The sequence below is a fragment of the Labeo rohita genome, chromosome 16, assembly GCF_022985175.1.
Source record: "Labeo rohita strain BAU-BD-2019 chromosome 16, IGBB_LRoh.1.0, whole genome shotgun sequence".
NCBI classification, from domain to species: Eukaryota; Metazoa; Chordata; class Actinopteri; order Cypriniformes; family Cyprinidae; genus Labeo; species Labeo rohita.
Window position 1 is genome coordinate 29835771 of NC_066884.1, and position 23493 is coordinate 29859263.

At 37.5% G+C, this 23493-nt stretch overlaps 1 protein-coding gene across 5 annotated transcripts in view; it reads right to left on the minus strand.

Annotated features, from left to right (window-relative positions):
* triob (trio Rho guanine nucleotide exchange factor b) overlaps window positions 1-23493 on the minus strand; it is a 144750-nt gene that overhangs the window by 103555 nt on the left and 17702 nt on the right. The window contains exon 1 of one of the 5 annotated variants that reach the window (XM_051132390.1): window positions 21756-21924. The exons of 3 other annotated variants lie outside the window; for them this stretch is intronic. In XM_051132390.1, the coding sequence (XP_050988347.1) occupies window positions 21756-21786 (31 nt within the window). In that variant the 5' untranslated portion in view covers window positions 21787-21924. Of the gene's footprint in view, window positions 1-10087; window positions 10242-21755; window positions 21925-23493 lie in introns of those variants that run through there. One more of the 5 variants, XM_051132389.1, reaches the window with a different exon arrangement.

Consider the following 23493-nt stretch of genomic DNA (forward strand, 5'->3'; position numbering starts at 1 on the left):
ATCAACAAAAGATAAAGCTACCTCTTCCTTGTAAGTTTTTGTCCAAACAAGCAATGAGATTTCACAAGACACTTTATCGCTATTTCTATTTATATCGCAAGTTTCTAGCTCTGCCCACTGTGAAATCTTTAAAACCTGCTCTACATAACCACATACAATGCAACATTATTTTTGCTTTCAGTGGATAGACAAATGACTTTGATTAGGAATTTGGTAAATGGAAAATAGCAGGGTACTAAAAATCTTCACTGCTCAGACAATTTTGCTGTAAGAGAAGAAAAAAAAAAAAAAAAAAAGCACTTTCTCTTACAGAGTCGGCATTCATTATTTACACCATCCACAGGGATGTTACAAAAAGTGCTGATCAGTAATAGGAGACACCACAAGCTGAGCACAATCATAATATTTAGTTGCCGCCAGTGTTCACAGCTTAAAGAATACATGATCTGAACAAAATATATATCTAATTCTGCAAAAAAAAAAAAAAGATTGTGTGGCTCAAGGAAACTTAAGCCTTTCCCGCTGTCCAAATATCCTACAACAATAGAACCTAGGGATTATCATCATATCACTCAGCAGGCAAGCTGATTTAATGACACACTGTCTGATGTGTCCAAAAACACCTGACTGTCCTCTAGAAGTCTGGGGTGGTGCTTGTGTCATACATAACAGAGTAAAAATAATAATGAGCTTTGCCAGTGCTTCCTAAATTAACTGGTCTGCCAAGCATGAAATTCAAGTTGTCAATCAACCCTGGGGTCCAGTAATGCATTATTAATGACATAACTGAATTTGAACACCATCACTGCACAGCTCAACAAAGGAAGTAATACTGGAGCTACACACATGGAAGTGTCACACCACTCTCCAAAGTAGAGCAGAAGGTGTTTTATGATGCTCAGAAGTCATCTTTTCTACCAAATAGCCACATATTTCGACCAGGTCAATTACTCACAGTCAGGCCAAGAGTAAAAGACGCTGTTAATATTCAGTTCACAAGCGGAATTCCCAATTGTGGACAGATGATATCCTGGTGCTGGACAAGGGTATGAACCTGACAACCATTCAATAACATGAATATAGAGCATGCAATCAAAGGTGTGGTGCAGTTAGCAGTTAATTATTTTTGACTGTTAACTGAAAGGTTGCAGTTCTGAATCACACAAGTGGATCTAAATAGTAATTGTTGAAACTATTCAAATTTTGACCCTTTTTCCATTTGCCTTTTAAAATTTCAGCCAGTGATTTGGATGATGTTTCATTACAAGTGTGGTACTGGGATGAAAAAAAAAAAAAGTAGGCTAGATTTATCTTGTCCTTACCAAGATACAAGTTGTATGTCACACATGTAAATGCACCATTACATTCAGGACAAAAAAAAAAAAAAGATATAGTCCACATACAAATACTGTGTAATACATTATGCTGTGCTACTCACTGTGCACTTAAGCCAATATTTTTGGTTCCATCATTAGATGAGAGATTGTTTTGTGCACGCAACTTTTGCATCAAAACTACAAAATGGCATAGAATATTATATGAGTATGCAGCGTATGCTCCACATCCTCGCTACATACAAACCTCATAATTTTTTCACTTTCATGATGCTATTTGCAACTTATTTCATGAGGAGATGCATCAAATGATGTTTTGGCTGAGAAGTGTGTTGAAGAGTTGACAGAAATAAATTCCACTAGCTCACATTTATGTGGCAGTAAATAAAGGCTCTAACTGATTAGTTCATTGTGTTTTTTTTTTTTTATTATTGGTGGCAAGCAATTTTGGCAGCATGATTGACCCAAGCATTCTGTCCAGTTTAGGCAATCCATACAAACCACCATAAACTGCTTTAATGTAGCAAAATAAACTTGTTAAACACGGCAACCATTGTCTGTTTCCCTGATTTAGATACAGCAGCTCGATTACAAAACGGTGGGACTGATGTTTCAATGATTCGGCCAATTTAAGCCACAATGAAAACAAAATGAGTGAGCAGCGTATATTGACTGAAACTGACCAGCGCGGTCGGAGGGCTTCCATATGAGAAACTTCTCATGCTCTGTGAGGTTTTGGCAAAACAAGGCAGGCAATATGGGCCTCCACTCTAATCATGTACGGATGGAAACTTTTGGCTGTGTGTATGTCTGTGTGTATGTTGGCTGGTGCTAGGCTACATTTCCTTTGGCTCCTGTCTAAATATAGGCCAGCCTCAGAGGTAAGGATGTGCCACTTTCTCCGCTTTAGGGATTGTGATTAAGCAGGCCAGTCCTCGGCCATGCCTCTGCACACCAAGCCCAGTTCACATCTCATTCTGTCAATCCACATCAATCACGTCAAGTCAGAGACATACCTGATGGAATGAGGTGAGACGTATTAGCATGCAGCAAATAGTGTTGGAGGTAAAGATTCAGTTTTTAGATCAGCAGACTACTTTCAGAAAATGGGGCTCATCAGTTTCCAATGTATCTCTCTTGATGCAGTTTGTTTAAACTGTCATCCAGCAAATCAGTCATTCATTTATTTATGTTTATTTATTTACCAGCCAAATTATCAGCCAATCACTGGCATTTTTCTCTGACAGTGGAAACAAAATACACCATCATTTTTGCTGTACTGTCAAGGCTCTACTTTTATTTGTATCCACTTACAATATCAACAAGAAGTTGTGATTTTATAAAATAAAGAAAACTTAGTTTGGAGCAGCCCTAGAAATGTTAATATAAATGTATATGTATCAAATGTATAAATGTACTATACCTGATACATATCCAAATTAATCAATATCAAGATGTATCGCAAGCTTATGAATTGAAATCTAACTGAATTTGTGTTAATGCCGAGCCCCGGTTATAAGCATTTCCTCCATTATAACATTAGCTTCTCAAAAGAGACATAGTTTTCATAGAAGATGTAAATGCAGTTAAGAATCCTCTCTTCAGTCTACTGTTAAGGATTTGCATACAGGTATACCATAGTTTATGGTTAATACATATTGGTTGAGCTCTAGTCCTTCCAGCTGAATTTAATCAGTATGATTTGATCTTCTACATAGTGAGCATTTCTGATGTACTGTTGAGCTGTATTTTTCTGACACTGAAAGTACTGTTGAAGAGAATCATCTTTCAAAACATTGTGCAACTTTCTTTCAATTCGCTTAATTCTTGATTTACTGGTATTAACATATGTCGTGGCCTAACCATACCTTCAAAAATACTATATTAACCAACATCCAAGGAAAGAGAAACCAACTAATTTTTCATTCTAAATGCGACCACAATGTTTTAGTCACACACTATAAAGACTACCCAAACTACATCAGCAATTCAGTGTAGAGTTCGAGCTGCCATAATGCGAGCCAAATGAGGTGTCTGCCAACAATTAATTATACTTCACATCTATATTTTGTATTTTCCGTGGTTGTAAGAGATGTCTAAGAGAGTGTCTGAGCTAACGCCAGCTCATTTCTCTCACACATCAGCGCCTCCCAATACAGTCCCCACCTCACATGAGTTATGGATCCCTCGGCCCATTCTCCCGTTTACAGGCTGCATTTCTCCCCCACTTCTCTGCCTCTCCATTGGCAACCTTTACCGACCCATCCCCATCCTCGCTTTTATGGACCTTGTTCGCAAGTCTTGATTGCTTGTTGTTTTACAACCAGTGAGAGTCTACAATGGCTCATACAGTCTCAACAGGGGAGCACCAGGCATGTTGAGACAGGGGTTACATGATCACATGTCCCTTAGATATGGCACAAATGCACTGAGGAAAAATTCCCCAGACATGAATTCATTTCATACTGCCATCCTTGTGACGAATGGCCTTCATTTCCCAGAGCTGGGCAGCCACTGAGAGACTGGAATAAATTGATATCTGATCAACATGGAAAGCCAGACTTGCTGCAGAAACAAGTCACACAGATCGTAGAGTATTTTGATTCACATTTGTTGACTGAAAGGAAATCAGTTGGAGCAGTGTGAACTAATGTTAATGTGTCCAAGTTAGTCTGAGTCAAACCCAAAATATTGGAGAAATTACAAGAGAGCTCCACACAGGTTTGCAAATAAACCAAAGTCACCTTTCACTTCTATAACAAAACAGTTCTACCTCATTAATCCAGAGCTGCACTTCTAGAATAAATGTCATTATGCCTTAATGATTTTACAATAAACAACTGCCATATTTTAGTCTCTACAAATCACATTTCCCAATGCCCATTTGAAGTGCTAACAAGATTACTTAAAATAAAACAATAATATAAGAAAACATGTATACAGGTAAAGAAAAATATAGGTAACACTTTAGTATAGGGAACAATTCTCACTATTAATTAGTTGCTTATTAGCATACCTATTATTAACATATTTGCTGTTCATTAGTGCTTATAAAGCACATATTCTGCATGACCATTTTCTACATCTCTAATCCTACCCGATACCTAAACTTAACAACTACCTTACTAACTATTAATAAGCAGCAAATTAGAAGTATATTGAGGCAAAAGTCATAGTTTATGGTTTGTTAACAGCGAGAAGTGTGACCAATATACATTTTACAACACTTAAAATTAAAAGAATCATATTCTTTAGATGTAACAAGACAGAAACTGTTCAAATGTAATGGTGCATAAATGCCTATTTATTCATTAAAAATTTTAGAAACAGTCACACATGAGACCATTATATACACTTTATATACACACCACATCCATGGATGATAAAAAATAACCAAGTTTTGTTCCTAAAATACCCTTATAAATAAATAAGTACGACTGACTAAGTTGTATACATATATTAAGGAAGGACCAACCAAGATTGTAAAACTAGGCCTATATGATAAACCTGGCTCATAGACAACATCTAGCATATGAAAATAGTGAAATGATGCATTCTTACATAACAGATAATTATAGTGAATATATATTAGTGCAAGGGAAAAAAAGTGTGTTGATTTCCCTCATCAATTCAATCATTAAAAGAAAAAAAATAATTTTGAAGTACTGCTCTACAACAACAATGGTCTTGTTGGATGATTTTAGGGAATAAACAACTCACAGACTTTAAAGTCAAAATTATCAAAATTTTAAATAGAAGAATACCTGAGAGTGGGATGAGTCTCAATCCCGCTTGAGCATATTGCCAACGGTGGCTATTCACAACCGTTCCCATTTTACATGTGTAGCCATCAAACTACAGATATTACATCTGCTCCCTGAGTTTCTGGGAAAGAAGGGTTGACTTTGGCAAAGTAAGCTTTTAAACTAATGGTCTAAACAACACAAGAGGGCGTTGCCAGGCTAATTCACTGCTCTCCACTGCAGCTTTTCACTTTGTGTTCCCTAGAAGGCAAGATTTACTGGTGTTCCTGTGTGTGCTCTAAAGCTCTGGGGCTCTGCAGCCTGGCTAGTGCTCAGAGTGTGCAGATTTATGATGGAATACATTTTGCTGATGGCTTCTAATCCACCTGTTAACTCCCAGACCCCCTGTGCACACGCTTGCCAAACATCTTGCAGCATGGCTGCTTATGAACAAGATTTATGTACAAATTTGGTCATTTATGTTGGAGTATTTGCCTTGATTATAACTTACTTTAATTAGCTACATAAAAAAGTAACTAACTTAAAGTTAATTTCATCATCCAAAAGCGCTAGAACAAGGGTTTACACATCATGAAGATTTTAGGTTACAAGATTTAAAGCTTTGCAAAGGGCATGATGAGGAATTCCAGCACTATTTTCCATAATTATTGGAGGAAGAACATAATGGTTTATTGCGATAAACTGGCATGCACTTACAATCTTGATGTTTTATCTGAACAGTACTTTATTCAGATTTGTCAAGTAAAAATGTTGCTTTTGTTTTAAAGTTAAAATTATAAGCTATATGATATTTGAGCAGAATTATTCAACTGCTGTTTACATGCACCCAAAATAAGTCAAATAACCCTTTTTTATAGCGCTTCATACAATTTTTCATACATTTTTTTTTCAAAACAATTAAACAGGAAAGGCCAATCCTAAATTCTATTTAAAGCAGCTGTACCAAGACAATAGTGTCATTATTCTACTCAGAAAAAAGTAAAGTTCATTCATTATTAAGCAAGCTCAATTCAGCAATAAGCAGCTCTACTGAAGACAGTAGTGTCATTATTCAGATCAATCCAGTTCAAGTTTTGTTCTCATCTGATACTGCCAGTGCTGTCAAATTGATGACATTAGTGGCAAGAAACCCAAACTCCATCAAGAAACCAGGCTTAGTCAGGGGATCCAGTTCTCCTCTGGCCTAATTGCATTACGTGGGAAGAAAAATTGTAGACCATTTATATTGGATTGATGGCTTAATCAAACTAAAAAGACTTTGTGTAAACACCTCAATCGCTTGAGCTCAATCCAAATGAAATTTTGATTAGATTGAAAGGGGTGGTGTAGACCTGAAACTATCCAATCAACAGGAAAAAAATTAAGCATGTAAACGCTTGACTAAGTTCCTAATCGGATTCAAAAATAGCTTGCACACATGCACAGTGCTGTGATGCACATTTTTACTTGCAGTATGTTTTACTTCAAACAAACGTGGATGGTTTACATCTACTGTCCTACAAACTGGTCAGTTTCAAAGCTGACATTTGCTCTTCTGACATAAATGTCAGTTTTCTTTTTAAATATATCATTAAGGCAAAAATGACAATTATGCTCCGATGACATTATTGTGATGGCTTTCTGGAGTTCTGAATGCAACAGCTGGGCACTGCACATGCCCTGAAGTCTGTTTTGGACTATGTGATCTCATGACGAAAACAAACCTGTGGGAACGCAAGATGCAAAATACGCACCAATAACATGATTCATGATGAAAGAGCTGAAAGATGAGAGATCGAAAACATTAGTTTTTTGGAAAAACATGCTCACGATTGGGTTTTTACATCACATTCACTTTTGTTCATACTATCGGGTAGGTTTCCCTGATAGCACACATACATCATGGAAGACATACCTTTTAGAGTGTTTGCTCATCTGCAATACGTCTATAGGACGTTTCCTATCAGATGTGAAATAGACATTTATTAGATGTCTTTAAGATGGTTATTGTTTAGAATGTATGTAAAACTGATAGTGTTGTCAAAAGACCCGGTACTTCGGTACACCAAGTCGGTACTAAAAATAAATTAAATGTTACGGTACCAGGTTTTCTTAAGTACCGGTGGTACCGAGCACCCGGTCAACCCGGTTCTTACTGCGCTATGCGAAAAGTACGCACTGCGCAGTTGCGTCTTCTTCATAAAACCACAGAGACACGGCGACCGGCGGTGCTGCTGATTGCGGCTGCTCTGAATCCGCTTGTTGTAAAGAAAGGAGGAAGGAGCCACGTGTGGAAATATTTTGTATTTGCGGCTGATGACAAGGGCAACATCATAGATCATCAGAAACCCGTTTGCAAACGGTGCATCAAAGTTCTTTCTCAAAAGGAGGAAATACATCGAACTTAATAAAACACCTCAAAGACCGACACCAAGATTTAATGAAAGAGTTCAAGCAGGTAAGTTTTCATTTAATTTTATATTTAGAGCTTTTGTTATAAAAATTATACCTTAAATAAACATCGCCATTTGCTTAGTTAATCGTTAGCATAAGCGCGGCTAATGCTAACGCGAGTATTAGAATAAACTTTATTATGTGTTTAATGCTCTTATAGCGTTTATTAAAAAAAACAAAAACAAAACAAACAAGACATGATAGTGTGGTATTTTTACACACCTGAGGCTTTTAAATGACCTGTGTAGCTAAAATATGTGTGTTAGAGAACAAATGTACAAATGTATGGTTAATGTTTATAGCCTTAAAATCGGTCCATCAGAAAAGCAGTTCTAGGCTATGAAATATAGTTTGCGCAGTTTGATTAAATACAAGTACAGTCAAATACAGTCCTGTATAGTTTGGTAAAAGATACTATTCATTAACATGACTTAATATTATCTAACATCAAGTTACAGTGAGTGAACATTAATTAATGTGTGTGAATGTTGTTTTATACAAACATTTGATGGTTCATGTTTGTTCATTGTGCGTGAAATAATGTTAACAGATACAACTTTTAATTTAAAATAAATTAATACATTTTGAAATTAAGAGAATTATTGCTATGTAACACTTGTTTATTAAGTCATGTTAAATGGGGTCTTTTTGTAAAGTGTTTTTAATACGACAGTTTCCGTCTGTGTAACATTGATATCTTACACTCAATATAAGTAATCTTATCTAACTTTGTTATAAAAAGCTGAGGTTTGTTATTTACTGAAAAGTTATATATAAAGTTCTGTTTAGCTGGTGTCAATCTAATATTGCATTTAGTTAGACTCAGCCAATTGTTTTACTCAAGTATATTATATTTTCCTTTTACAGCTGCAGGCTGAAGAAGACCACGAACCAAACTCCTAAGCAGACAACGGTTCCAAATGCTTTTCAGAAGCAGAAGTATGACAAAAACTCACCTGAGGCAAGAAAACTGAACCGAGCTGTTGCTGAATTCACATATATGGATCAAGTGCCAGTTTATACAGTGAAAAATGGGGATTTCAGCAAATGCTTCATCACCTCAGCCCAAAATACCAGCTTCCAAGTCAAAACTTTGTTTTATTTTTGTTTGTTATAAATAAAAATAGTGTGTTGTTCAATTCATGTTTTTGTGTTTCGATTTGGTACCGAAATTGGTACAGAGAACCGGGGATTTTCACTGGTATTGGTACCGAATACTGAAATTTTGGTACCGTGACGACACTAAAAACTGACATCTTACAGACATCTGTCAGATGTTTGTACACAGCAGATGCTTTCCAGATCAAGTGCTCTTTAACAGACCTCTTGCAGACATATCTGGGTTACGCTTAGTGCAAATGATATGTTATTTTAAAAAGTCACAGAGTATTAGAGTTATAGTGCCACTCAACCGACATTTCAAGTCAGAAATTACAAAAAAAAAAAAACAATGTCACATAAAACGTATCATATGTATGTTCATCTGTTCTGGGGGGAAAAAAAAAACGAACACTCTTTTAGCGCCATTGGACATTTCACATTGAATATGTCACTAAACCTACACGGCGGTACGTATTCCGCATATTGCGAAAAGGTTCCCAGAGGTACATTTTCGCCATGAGATCAGGCTGGGTTCGGAATAGATGTAATGCACATGTAAACAAATATGTCAACGGGATTGCAACAATAAGGTTCATATAAACACAATTTCAGAATCTAAATTCGGATTGGATTAATTCCAACTGTGGAAAATTACTGCATACCTAATGTGAATTATGACACCTCTTCCATTAAACATAGCCTACTGGACATTAAAAATATATGACTATATTCACAAAGACTTATAGTGTAATTCAGATTTATCTTTCTGACTGGAATTCCATTATTTGATTTGTCTATCATTGTTCAACCATAACATACTAACCAGTTTAGTATTTTACATTAATAACATCAGAAATTATTTATATATTTTGTATCAAATGATGGCTGGTTCAAATGTAGTACTTGGTTTTGCCACAGGTAGGAGTTTTTTTGTGCTGTAACAATTAAATAAGCAAATTTGCATGTATTTCCCAGAAAAATTTATTGAACAATGTCACATAATCTTTCATCATAAAGCTCTATTTGAATACAGATATCTATCATAGAAATATACAGCTTAAGTCTAGTGGTTAACCAATATTGCTTTCTCAGCGGCTGACGCCAAAATTTAAAGAGCAATGTGGTTAATATGTGGCCAATATACTGTAGATGTACATAGTCTTTATATAGACTACATGCATTCTGCAATGCATTTTGTCAATCAACCAAGTTGGCATAGTTATTAGCTGATTCAGTAATTTCAAAATGCTAAATTTGGATTAATTAGACACATTATTTAGCCAGGCAAATATAGTGATATGCCACTGCTGAAATCATTACATTTCAGCATCCCTAAACACTCCACTCTTCACAATTTGCAGCAGCTTATACAAGTTTTCATCTTCACAACCTGTTGCACTGGCATGCTCAAAACTAACATGCACACAAGCTTGTTGTAACAAAGCTCTGACCTACCTTTATCATATGCTGGACACCACTCAGTGAGGCGTCCTTGCCTGTTTCTCACAAAGCCCACATAGAGAAAGCGAAAGAGAACTGTGAGGTTCGCCATGATTTAAATCACCCCATAAATCATGCAATTTCTACAACATGGATGTATCGTTGTCTTAGGGTACAAGAAGTGAAGTTTAGCACATGGATATGTGAGTGTCTTCATAACAGTCCTGTGCAGTCTGAGGTCACAAGTCCTGTGTTTAAAATAACCAGAGAATGTTACCAGTCACAGGCAGAATCAGCTGCCAATCAAAAACAAGAGGGAGGGAACAGATGACTTTTGAGCTGAGAAGGGTTACAATGTGATTACAGCAGAATGGGCACATGAACATAGCTGCACATACTGGGAGGCGTTACTCATCTGGTCTAATCCCCAAAATGCCCCCTGGTCAACTTTAGTATCACTTTAAACATAACACTCCTGCCCCCCGTTGAGCAGGTGACCAAGTGTAAAACCCACTGTTGTTTAATTATAACCACTACTATTTTACAATGGGATTAGTTCGTCCTTTTGCACCCAAGTACCCCATCACATGATGATACAGTTACAGACTTTCTTAGATGAGGTCAATGAGTTGCCAGTGACGAGAGGCTCACTGTCAGAAAACACTGCCCCAAGTCTTCCTAGAAAGACATCTGGGTATATCAGTAGACTTTTTAGCTAAGGGTAAAACCTCAATATAGGGGGGTCCCGCAAGTGTTAGGAACCTATGTGAAATCTCCAATTGTCAAATGACAACAGTATCATGTTTACAAACTGCCACTGATAAACATCTTAAGCACTGACAGATAAAAAGCTCATTCTGAGAGGAGGAACATCGGCACGGCATAAATTCTGCAGCAGAATACCAGGCCGCTGACACTACAGAATGACTTTTATTTTCACTGCCAGCTGCGCGTAAATGAATACATTTAAACAACAAGCCCTTGTGGCTTTTGCTTCTAAAGTACTTCACAGTTCTTCTCAAAGATGGGCAAAGTAAACAAGTTATGTTAGGGTAATGTTAGGGTAGCTGTGTTTGTGTTGTTTCTGTGGTGAGGTCTGCCCTCATTATCTGCTTAGACAACTAAATGTGTCGTCTGAAACAAATTTGTGAAACAAACTGCATAAACAGTAGAAATTCTTATAGAGACATTGAATTGTTCATTTATTTAGTTGTTTTCTTGTTAGGCTGCACTTAAAGGAACACGCCACTATTTTTGAAAATAGGCTCATTTTCCAACTCCCCTAGAGTTAAACAGTTGAGTTTTACTGTTTTTGAAATCCATTCACTTCTAGCACTTTTAGCATAGCTTAGCATAGATCACTGAATCTGATTAGACCGTTAGCATCTCGCTCAAAAATGACCAAAGAGTTTTGATATTTTTCCTATTTAAAACTTGACTGTTCTGTTGACATCGTGTATTAAGACCGACGAAAAATGATTTTTCTAGGCCGATATGGCTAGGAACTATACTCTTATTTCTGGTGTTATAATCAAGGAACTTTGCTGCCGTACCATGGGTGCAGCAGGCGCAACGATATTACGCAACGCCTGAAAATAGGCTAACTTCCGTCAACATAACCAACTTGACCACCTGCTTGCACAGAGAGACTATTTTCAAGTAAAGTTTGAGAGCATAGTTCCTAGCCATATCAGCCTAGAAAATCGCAACTTTTCATTTCCATTCACCCGGAGATTGGCTGAATGGATTCGAAAACGGTAAAACTCAACCGTTTATCTCTAAGGGAAAGTTGGAAAAACAGAAAGTTGGAGAAACAATTACATATATGTAACCTACATGGCTGAAACAAGCTGAAAACTGTGGTTCTGAATTAATTTAATTTGGTCATTTAATTTTTTAAACACATGCACTTTTAAATAAGAATTTTCTCTCAATAAACTCCTAATTTGCTGCTGAGTGATAGTAAATAAAGTAGTTGTTGTAGCACTTATGTTTAAGTATGGAACAGGATTAAGAGATCTAGAATATGGCCATGCTAATAAAGTACTAATAAACAGCCAATATGTAGATTAGGAGGCGCATTCCCTTCACAAACAAACTTAATCCACTGCATCTTCAGCGGCTCAGATGTCAGGAGTAAATGACAACCACTATGTTCATTATTACATCCAGCAACACAACACTTCAATCGCTCAATTTGAGATATTCTTGTCTAACTTACATGCCTGCTCCAGCATCGAAACAATGGAGGTTGGACTGTGACAGCTGATCTGAGGTAAGACGCTCATGTCAATCAACTATCGTGGGAGTGGCCTCTGTCGGTGTGACGCCACACCGACAGGCATCTGAGAATGGCTCGATTTGAAAAAAGGGATATTATTTTTACAGATTAATTAAAACCAACTGCATGGATTTTTATCATTATAGGGTAGATTTGTACATACACTGCCAACACACATTTATGTTCAAACAACATGAAAAAGTGAACTTTGCATCCAATGACCCCTTTAAGATAGACAATAAGGCACTTTGATGTCAGCTTCTCTATAAAACTCATGTCTATTCAGCTCAAATTTATTGAAACACATGACATCAACCTGCATCCCATGTCTGCATATCAGTATGACAGGAGCTGCTAATATTCTTTCAACATATATATAACAGTACCACAGCGTGGAACTCCATTACAACATATAGCAGCACATTTCAGTTTAGATCTCTCACATGACTAGCATGTATGTAACATTACACTGGGGTCAAGTCAGCCGGTAAGAGCAGTGATGGTGTTGAGCGAGCTGCTGCCCTGGGAGAAAAAACACATTAGGCTGGCCTGACTGAGCTGCATGTTATTTGTTGAGCTGCCCTGTCACTGCAGTCCAGCCAGGGAGGGCAAAGCATATATTTCCTTACAGTCAATGAATAAGCACAGGGGTGGTCACTGTGACTTCAAAAGTACAAAAAAGAAAGGGAACCAGAAAGACAAGAGCAAAGATGTTGAAAGGACAAAAACAATACAGATATTTTTTTCTACTATGTGTTCAAACTATGTACTTTTGATTATGAAGTAAACCATTGTTGGTATCTAATGCTATATTAATTGAACTAAACAGAGTATTTGTAGTTTGGAAACTAAATTTAAGCAAGTAATAGAAATATACAAATATACAAATAGAAGTATACAAATATTTTATCAGTCACTACAATGAATGTGAAATAGTGTGTTCATTACATGCAGTCTTAATGCAGTCTACATCAGACGATGATTCATATCTAGCAATTACATGGATAAAAAAGATTTGCTTCTACAAGGGTGTCTCTTGATTATCGGAAGTGTCAATCTTTGCATTTCCACATCTCAGTCTACATGTGGGTGTCATTACCAATACAATGCTCTACATCTCAATAATAATATCTCATGAATAAAGAGGAGGCTTTTGTAGCCCTGACGAAGCCTTGGGACTCAAGTTCAGTTTAAATGATTGACAAAAGATCTCAATAAAGTAAGCGTTGACTTAGGGAGGCTCTGTCAACTCAAAACTATACAGATCATAAAGAACCGTGCAGTAGTTTTAATATGTTTGTGCAGTTGTTAAGGTATTCTTCGCAGTTGCTAGGTGAGTCCAAGTCAAGTGTCCAACACTTCGTCTTATGATAGTGTGGCCTGTAGACATGGCTCAGGTCTCTCCTTCAGTGATCACAACCACTGAAAAATTTGGGCTCAGAAAGAGTTTGAAAGAAATTAATACTTTTATTTTTAAAAAAGAAACAGTAACAGCACACCTTTTCTAAACCTGTCATGCAGTGCAAACATGACTTGCTCTATTCTTTACTTTTGAAGGATGACGAAGAGACAGATTAATATGAGGTGGGTGATGTCATTCAATTGTCAATCAAGTGATGTCATTTCTAATGCAGCTGGTGAAGCAGTTGAACTCATTTATCACTGGATTTGAGGTTTTCAACAAATCCATCCAGCCAACTAAAGCCTTAAATCCAGGTGCCTCATCTCATTTTCACCAAGTAGGGGGTCCACAGTATTCTATTTCCTTTAGTCTGTGTGTGAGTACAGAGTCACATGCAAGAGACAAGACAAGACAAGAGAGTGGGCAGTAGGAATTGTATTCATAAATCCAGTCCTCTGGCTGTGTATGAAATGTCCTCTCAAGCGACACTGGGAATGGACTGTCACTTCAACACCCCTGGACTATTTGTATTGTTTTTTCCCTCATGTGACCATATATGTTATCCCTGTTCCTGCCCTCATTATGTCATTATTAGTTAACCTTGTATCACCTGTCTTTATAAGTTGGTTTCAGTTCAGTGTTTGTCGTCCAGTCTCGTCAATGTATACGTGAGTGTAAACCTTCCTGTTGTGGATATACCTGTGTGGCTTTATGTGTGGATTATATTAAAGACTTTATCTTTGGACGGAGAGCCAAAGCCCAGCGCGACCGACTGGAACTGAGACAAACGGACCTGATAAACTTTAAGGATATATATGCAGACATGTCCCCTCTTATCCCAACATCATCAGAAGTATCAGTTTATCCTAAACCCTCTGTCTGCCTGCCTTGATTTCCCACCCACCCTCCCTCCCTCCCTCTCTAGCCTTATCCATTCATCCCTGCCTCAGCCATGCCACCTTTGTCTCCTGACAGCCCCTCTGCTCACCCTCAGCCCACCATCTGTGCGGTGGGTTCGCCGTGGGTCTGCCAGTTTCCATAGGCGTCGTGGCTGGAGGATCCCATGTCTCTGCCTCCAGCCTCCGAGTCCTGTTTTGCAAAACACCGTCACCCGTCGACCCCCCAGCTCCACCGGGCTCCCTCATCCCTCCGGCTCTGCCTTGGTTGATCGTCGACCCGCCATCGCCTCAGGACTCCACTCCTCTGGCTAGCCTCGCTGCTTAGTCCCACCGGCTCCCTCCAGCTCCACCTCAGTCCTCTGTCGCTCTGGCTCTGCCGCGGACCTCCGGATCTCCGCCTTGGTTGCCTGAGCCTTGGACTCCGCCTTGGCCTTCCGGGTCCCGACGGCTCTCCGTCTCGACCTCAGGCTCCACCTCCACTTGCTCCGCCGCCGTCAGTTGGCCCGCTGGAGTCAACAGCCCTTCCTCCACCATGGCTCCTCCCTCCGTTGGCTCCGCCATGGGCCGCCATCATGGTTGCGGCCTGGGTCTCACCTTGCTCCTCCTCCTCCGGGTCCCTTCTGTCTCCACCCTGGCTCCTCCCTCTGTCTGATCCACCCTGGACCCTTCTGTCTTCTACTTGGCTCCTCCCTCCGTCGTCACCACCATGGACTTTGTTTGCTGTCCTCCTCCCAGGAGTCCGTCCTCCACCAGAGCCTCCACCTACACTGACCTCCTGTTGCCATCCCATGTCCACTCCTTTTTCCACCTCATTTTAAGTTCATTGTAATCACCTGTCTTTATAAGCTGGTTTCAGTTCAGTGTTTGTCGTCCGGTCTCGTCAATGTATACGTGAGTGTTAACCCTCCTGTTGGATATACCTGTGTGGATTTACGTGTGGATTATATTAAAGACTTAATATCTTTGACCTTCATCTTCATGCTGTGTGCCTTCCTCGCACATTACGTGACACATGCTATTTTTCACAACTATATATCTTCACTGTTAAGCAGCAACTGTTATATCCAAAACCACAATTTTTTTAGGAAATAAAAAATACCTTGTATTGCCAAATTAATTCTCTTCAGTTTTCGTTAGGGTTCAGGTTAGGGTGGCCATGGCAGAAGCTTAATTTTGTGCTGACATATATATATATATATTTTTTTTAATTAATTATTTTTTTTTTTTTCTGTTGATTTTAATGCTTGTTTTGGATTACTGTCGAGATGGAAGATCCAACCACGGCCCATTATAAGATTTCTGACCAGAGGTAGTCAGGTTTAGATTTGTATCAGTTGGTATTTAGTAGAATCTATGCTGCCATGTATATGAACAAGATGCCCAGGACCTCTGGCAGAAAAATAGGCCCATGACATTAAAGACCCTGCGGCATGGACATGGGGTACATTTTACCCTTGTTTGCACCAAATCCATCTGATGGGTTTGCTGCCAAAAGCCCCTTTTTTTAGTGTCATGTGACTGTAGAAGCCAGTGCCATTTGAAGTTCCAGTCATGTCTGACAACTAAATATGCTGGAGCTTGTTTTTGGATGAGTGAGAAGAATTTGTCTTGAAAACCTCCCGAACAACATGTGGTGATGTAGGGGCTGTTTATATATTTTTTTCACATTTTCTGACCCCAAGACTCAACTAATCTCTGCTGCAATTCTCCAGCTGTAATCCTTGGAGAGTCTTCGGCCACTCCAACTCTCCTCCTCATCATGCATTAGGACAATATTGATACACGTCCTCCTCTAGGCAGATTTGTAACATCTTTAGTAGATTGGAACGTCTTAATTATTGCCCTGATGGTGGAAATGGGTATTTTCAATGCTTTAGCTATTTTCTTACATAGCCACTTCCTATTTTGTGAAGCTCAACAATCTTGTTCTGCACATCAGGGGCCAGATCTACTCTTTTGGCATTAAAATAGTACTGTCAGAATTTACTAAAGACACGCAGTGAAAAATTAGTGTTGCACACAGTTATGTTGTGCCTGACCTTACTGAATATGCATCTGAAGGAGTTTCTCTTTTCAGATGCAAAATTTATTGGAGAAAAGTATTTAAATATATCACGCAACGTGTTTTACTAATGTTTACGCTTGTCAAATTACTGGTATTTGCGCCTTTTTTAACACCCCCAAAGAAGCATGTCTAAAAGCAAGCATTTGCGCTGCTATTGGTAGATTGCACTGATCATTAAGGAAATGATCTGGCTGTGTCTGTGTTGTTTAATGTGTGCATTGTCAGTAAATCACACGCAGAATTTTTACCTCCTATCAGCACTTTTATGGAATTGTGCTCTAACACGAATTTGTCCGGTTCAGTAAATTTGGCCCTAAAACTATATTTTTTGGTTTTACTTTTTGTTATGGATGATTAAGGGAATTTGGACTTTGTTTTACTCATATTTATAATCCTGTGGAACAAGGAGTCATGATTGGAAAATTTAATGCTCCTAGTCACCCTAGTGTGCTAACAAAATGTAAATATGAATGGGAATATACTTCAAGGATACTACACTCATAAGAATTTGTAGGGGTGCCAACAATTATGGCCAACATGCACTGGGGAAAAATATTTATTTCATAATGAGAGTTTCAAAAAGATAAACAATGCAGAATTATTTTCACAGCCACCTTTGCTCATTTACCAAGGGTGCTATAATATTAGTGGAATGCACTGTATGTGGATGCTCAGTTTTTTCTGTAGTTGAATACATTTAACCAAAATTCATATTATAAAATTGTTACACACAGGCTAAAACAGTATTGTCTTTGCCATTCACAAAGCCTCTCCTGTGGCCTCATAGAACAGTGAACTGTGCATCATATGCACACTTCAGAATCTTGCCAAAAGATTGAAGATCCAGTGAAGTTGTATGTTTTAATCACATGCTCTTTTTAAATACTTTTTATAGAATACACAGACAAACAGCATTGATTTATAGAAAAATAATAACTATGCTATATTATAATGTCTAATAAACTTGCTATTGTTTATTACAAATATTGTTTGCTCTTAAACAAAGTGCTTTTGTTCTACTTGCAAGCCACTCTGAATAAAATTGTCTGCTAGATGCATAAATATAAATGTAAATATATACAGTTCAAAAGAACTGACAACAAAAACTGCATTGTCTGCAGTCTATATGAAATCTCAGCAAGGGCTCTTTATAATGCTCATCCAATATTTGATACTGATATCATTATTATCTAGCTACATTAACCAAAGCATAGGCTGTACAAGTGTTTTCCTCTAGAGCTAAAGTGTACACACTACATTAAAATTCTCTGTTGTTTTTAAAAGCATGCAGTGCAATCAAAATGAGACCTTCAAACAAGGTACAAATCCCACAGAATATTGGATTTCCAGGATTCTACAAGCTCTAATTTCTTAATGAGCTCATCAATCCTATAAATCTCAATCAGCATCATCAAAAAGCAAAAGCTTCCTTATTTCACTTTCTTGAAAGACTCTGAAAAATAGGACAAGAGAGAGAGGAGTGTGGCTTCTACTCCTAATTTTGGACGCACTGCTCTTATTTTGCTAATTGCAGGTCTTCCAAACTGGGTTTCCATGCAGGCATGCAGTGCCACAACCACAACTACCCAAACTCCACCCCAAAACCCTCCAAAATATAGACTTCAGGCAGAAGACACTCCTTTAAAACCTTCTGAAATCCAGACATATGTTTGACCATTGCTTATAGTCTAGATTTATTTTTACATCTTGTTATGATATTTATCATTTTGCCAACTATGATTTCATAAAGAGATTGCATAAGCATGCACACACTGGAGTGCAACATTATGTGATAACTAAAAAGCCTCAAATTAAAAAGTCAGGCTCTAGTTTTAAACAAGGTCCCCCCAGCAGGTGTCAGCATGTACTGTATAATTGCTCCCTATTTTAAACTACACTACCCACAAGCCTTTTCTGTTGCCTGGATAACATAAACAAGGACTTAATAAGCAAAGTCTCTGGGGTGATGAGTTGCTAAGCACATTATATTCCAAGAGTGAAAATCTTTCTTTTAAAAAAACAGAGATGTAATTGAAGTGGTAACTCACAGGGAAGGGCTGTGTGGAGACCTGCATTATGTTGCATGGACAGATCATGAATAATAAAAAGATCTAGGACTTAATTTTTAACATTACTTTGCTTCCTCATTGACATTAAAGTCTTTATGATAACAGATCCCTTAATATAACTTAGGTCTTTCTGCAACAGAGATTTTTTATTATTTATTGTCTAGCTGGTGGAAATCATAAGACCAATCACTTGGAAATGTGATAGCACACTTTTTTGTGTCTGTTGCACAGACTTAGACAAGATATGTGCTGAAGGGGTTAGTGGTTTCTTCAAGTCATCAAACTCAGGGTTAGGAAATAGCAATGCCTGCCTTAGGAGGATAGGGAGGATATATTACTATATAACAGTCTGGGCTGTGCTCAGGAGTTGTTGTCAGATGCTGGCTGAAAGCTAATCTCCGGTGTGACCGACAGCTGCAGGGTCATTTTTTTATATAAGAAAACGTATGAAAACTTGAAATAAATCATGAAATACAGTCAGAAAATGAATGTAACTGTAAAAATATGGAACTTCATGGAGTATGACCAATTTGGACATAAAATAAAATAAAATAAAATAAAATAAAATAAAATAAATGTTTTAAGAGACCCAACTAATTCAGTGATGCCTTTATCATGTGATGTCTCTCCAAATGGACAAAAGTTTAATTTATTTGTAGCTCTTTTCACAATACACATTGATTCAGAGCAGTGGAAAATCATAATGTTAATAATATATTAATATTTTCATTTCTTAAAGACACATTTAGCAGATTTCTAAGCTCTTCTAACTGACCTTGTGAAACACTAAACACACCACAAACCAGCAAATACAACTACCTATGGGTCCTCTGTTTGTTAAGAGAAAGAATATGGAGGAAGTACAATGATCTTACAAAATGAGTTTTCAGCAGTGTTACCCGAGGAGTGCTGGTTTGGCAGTTAAGTCTCTGTGATTTGTACCATTTCCTCTAAAAGATGGATGAATATTGACAATGTCGTAAAATATTTAGAGCCTGCGAGGTTGTGAGGTTGTGGGATTTCCTGGGATGAGAATTCAAAATTAACCCACAGTTTCCTGAACCACTCTCTGCCTTTCACTCTGTGATGATAGGAAGCACATGAAAATTTATTCTGGAAATCATGAAATTGATGAGGACTTCTCTTAAATTACTTCATAGCTCTGAGATATGAAAGTGTATCAATCTACCTTCTGTCTTCCCAGCTTTAATGAGATGCATGCATCTTCACACATATAACATGCGACAGTATGTGCAGATGGATGCGCTGTGTTTTGAACCAATTTGCTCTCTAGGGCATCTCAAGATTTGCCAAGACATCGGCACTGTCGACAGGGAGTTGGAGTGTCTCCAAAGAACCACCTTGAAGAACAGGTGCCAAGATAAGGTCTTATTTATAAAAATAAAATGCAAAATGTCTTAACCACAAGTAAGAACAAGTTTTTTTTTTTTTTTTGAAAGAAGTTGTAAAGTTAGGTATATTTATATTTATTTATTTATTTATTTATTAAATAAAATAAACCTCTAATTACCTCATGTTTATTAGCTTTGAGGTCCTCAAGTATGTTAGTGCTCTCTTAAAAGTTGATACAATGACCTTCAGCAAGTATAACATTTAAAATGTACAAAAAAAAAAAAAAAAGAAAAAAGTAAAAACAAACCACAAATATTAAAGGTATAGTTCACCTAATCGGCAGCTCCTAAACCAGCAGCACCAGACACATTTGTGTTGTGGTACTTTCCTGAATGGTTGGCAAAGAAGGAAATAGTTTAATATTGTTTTTGTCGTTTTTGCACACAAAAAGTATTCTCATAGCTTCTTAAAATATGGTTGAACTACTGATGTCACATGGAATATTTTAATGATGTTCTTACTACCTTTCTGGGTCTTGAACATGTTAGTTGCTGTTTATTTTATTTTATTTTATTTTATTTTTAATTAATTTAATTTAATTTAATTTAATTTAATTTAATTTATTTTTGTATCAGTGAAATAAGGTCTGTAGTTAATAAACTACACACAGTAATACCTAGAATGTAAATACTTTAAAAGCTTAAATGAATAAATAAATAAGTTTTGTAGAACAAAATGTGAAAGTCTCTTCAAGAAATACCAACCACAGGCCATTTATATATCAAATATATCAAAGCAGCTATTCGAAAAAAACAAAAAAACAAAAACAAAACATTCAATTTCACAGGGAACCCAAGGTGAAATAGCCTTTTGGGCTGGCCTACAATTTGACGTCAAGATTGAAATATTGAACACAAGACGCATAGGATACGAAACTTCCTTCCCACCCCAACTTCCTGTTTCAATAAGAACAACCTCAACACAGCAGTGTTTAGGAACCTATAAACCTATGCTTCATTTTGTAAAGAAACAATGGCTTGAAATTTTATTGCTTGACTGAAAACACACGGCACTGAGAAGAGGAAATCATATAGGCAAATTACTCTAACGGCCTCTAACCACACCGCAGCAAACCGTACAGGCATCTGAGGCCTGAGCCAATGAAAGCACAGAATCCAGCAAGGACACTTATAGCTCAGGGAACTGAAGACCAATCCATGCTCACTAGTTACTCACAGCAGACTAAGCATATAGAATAATCTAGCAGATATAAGAACTGCTACATCACTGTGAGATGAAGATAATACATACTGCTTAAAGGTGATTATATATAGGCTACATACAGAGCATGAACAAAACAAAACGCAACAAAACCAGAATTTTACACAAAAGAAATGTCAAATCCTATATCCCATCCGAGACACTGGAAAAAGCTCTAAGCACACATTCTGTTTTAAAATAGAACATCATCATGTGTAATCAACAGTGATCTGTATTTGAAATGTTAATCAAAAGCACACTGAGTGGCACAATTCCCTAGGTATGACGCTGTATTACGCAGTAAAACACAACAAACTGCACAGTCACAGCAGGTATCACAGAAGCATCACTTACAAATCCCTGCAGAGAGGATCTGCAAGGCCATTATTCCTTATCCGAAGCATCCAGCAAAAATCTTCAGCCATAAACACACTCAGCAGCTGTAGTAAGGCAAGGCTTGAAGAAACCAGAGCTATAATTTCTCCCCTCCCTTCCCTTTCACTGCCATCTTCCCTTCTCATCTCCAACAGTCAATACAAGGGCCCCTGCACGCAGCTCTGTGACAGAACCCATTATGATCTCATGGTTTGCTATTGGATGAGAGCTATTCTCAGTGGGATGTGATTGGGTAGTTAGGTGGTTGGGGGCAGGGCTGATCAGATGGTGGTGATCTGAGCACCAGAGACATGGACCCAGCTGACATGCATGGATGCTTTTGAGGAAGAAGCAGCAGTGTCATGTGTCACTGAATGCATTTTGGAAACATAAAAAAAAAAAATTCTGACTGGATATTTGTGAAATGGATAATTTATGATTAAGTTTACCATGATTCCAGATGCTGGACAAATTAACTGACTTTTCCTGAAACTAAATTACATTTAACCGAATCATTTAAAGTTAGCGTAATTGCACTGCTAAACAGGGAATAAACCACATTATGATACATACATAATGCAATTACCTACTGGCAGGAATATGTTTATAACACAGTCGGTAACACTTTATTTTATGGTCTCTTAACTAGTTGCTTATTAGCATGCATATTACTAGAATATTAGCCATTTATCAGTATTAATTAAGCACATATTAGTGCCTTATTTTACATGGCCTTATTCTACATCCCTTATCCTACCCAATACATAAACTTAACAACTACCTTACTACCTGTTAATCAGCATCAAATTAGGAATTTATTGAGGGAAAAGTCCTAGTTAATAGTAAATAAGTGTTCCCTATTCTAAAGTGTTACCACACAATCAAATTTGGCCCCAACACTTTAGAAGGTATTCTGCCATGCTTGTGTATCAATCAACTTGAAATCACATTAGCAAAGTCACACAGAAGGAAATCATCACCACAAACCTGGAATACACTTAAAAATGCAAAAAAAACATCTACTCACCCTGAACATATTCAGGGAATAACATGTTGGCTTGATATTCCATTCTAAGCACAATTCCAAACAAACTCCTTGGAGGACAATTATATTGCCTGTTTACGTTGAGTAAACACACTAGAATTAGCCCACACTGCACTAACTGCAGGGTGCTATGTAAACAGCAGGGAGGGCCATTTACATAATGCAATTTTACGCATAAAGTGTCCAGCAAAGCTCAGTAAATATCTCAGTATTTTTTATCTACCTTTAGGAAGATTCTGGAAAACTGAAGATACTGATTATATAGGCTATGTATATGACTAAAATCTAATATGGTATTATGCATGACTGGTCAAGCAGTCACCATAGGGATATTACTGGCAATCTAACACCTATTGATAAAAGTGCTGGCATACTGATCATCAGACAGTGATGAATGAATTAGGCACTGGAAAGGGACACTTCTGCGTTATGATCAGTGCAGTAATGTACAGTTGCTGCCTGAAGAAGTGTTACGTCATCTTTAATGTGAAATGCCTTTGGTGCTTATGAAATTTTTGCAATAAATTATAAAAACTGTGCTTTTTTTAGACAGTTAAGTGTGTGTGTGGATACATTTTAGCTAGCAATATTATAAAGCTATTTTAATAAACCTGCTTTATCATTATAAAAATATACAGTGCCCTCCACTAATATTGGCACCCTTGGTAAATA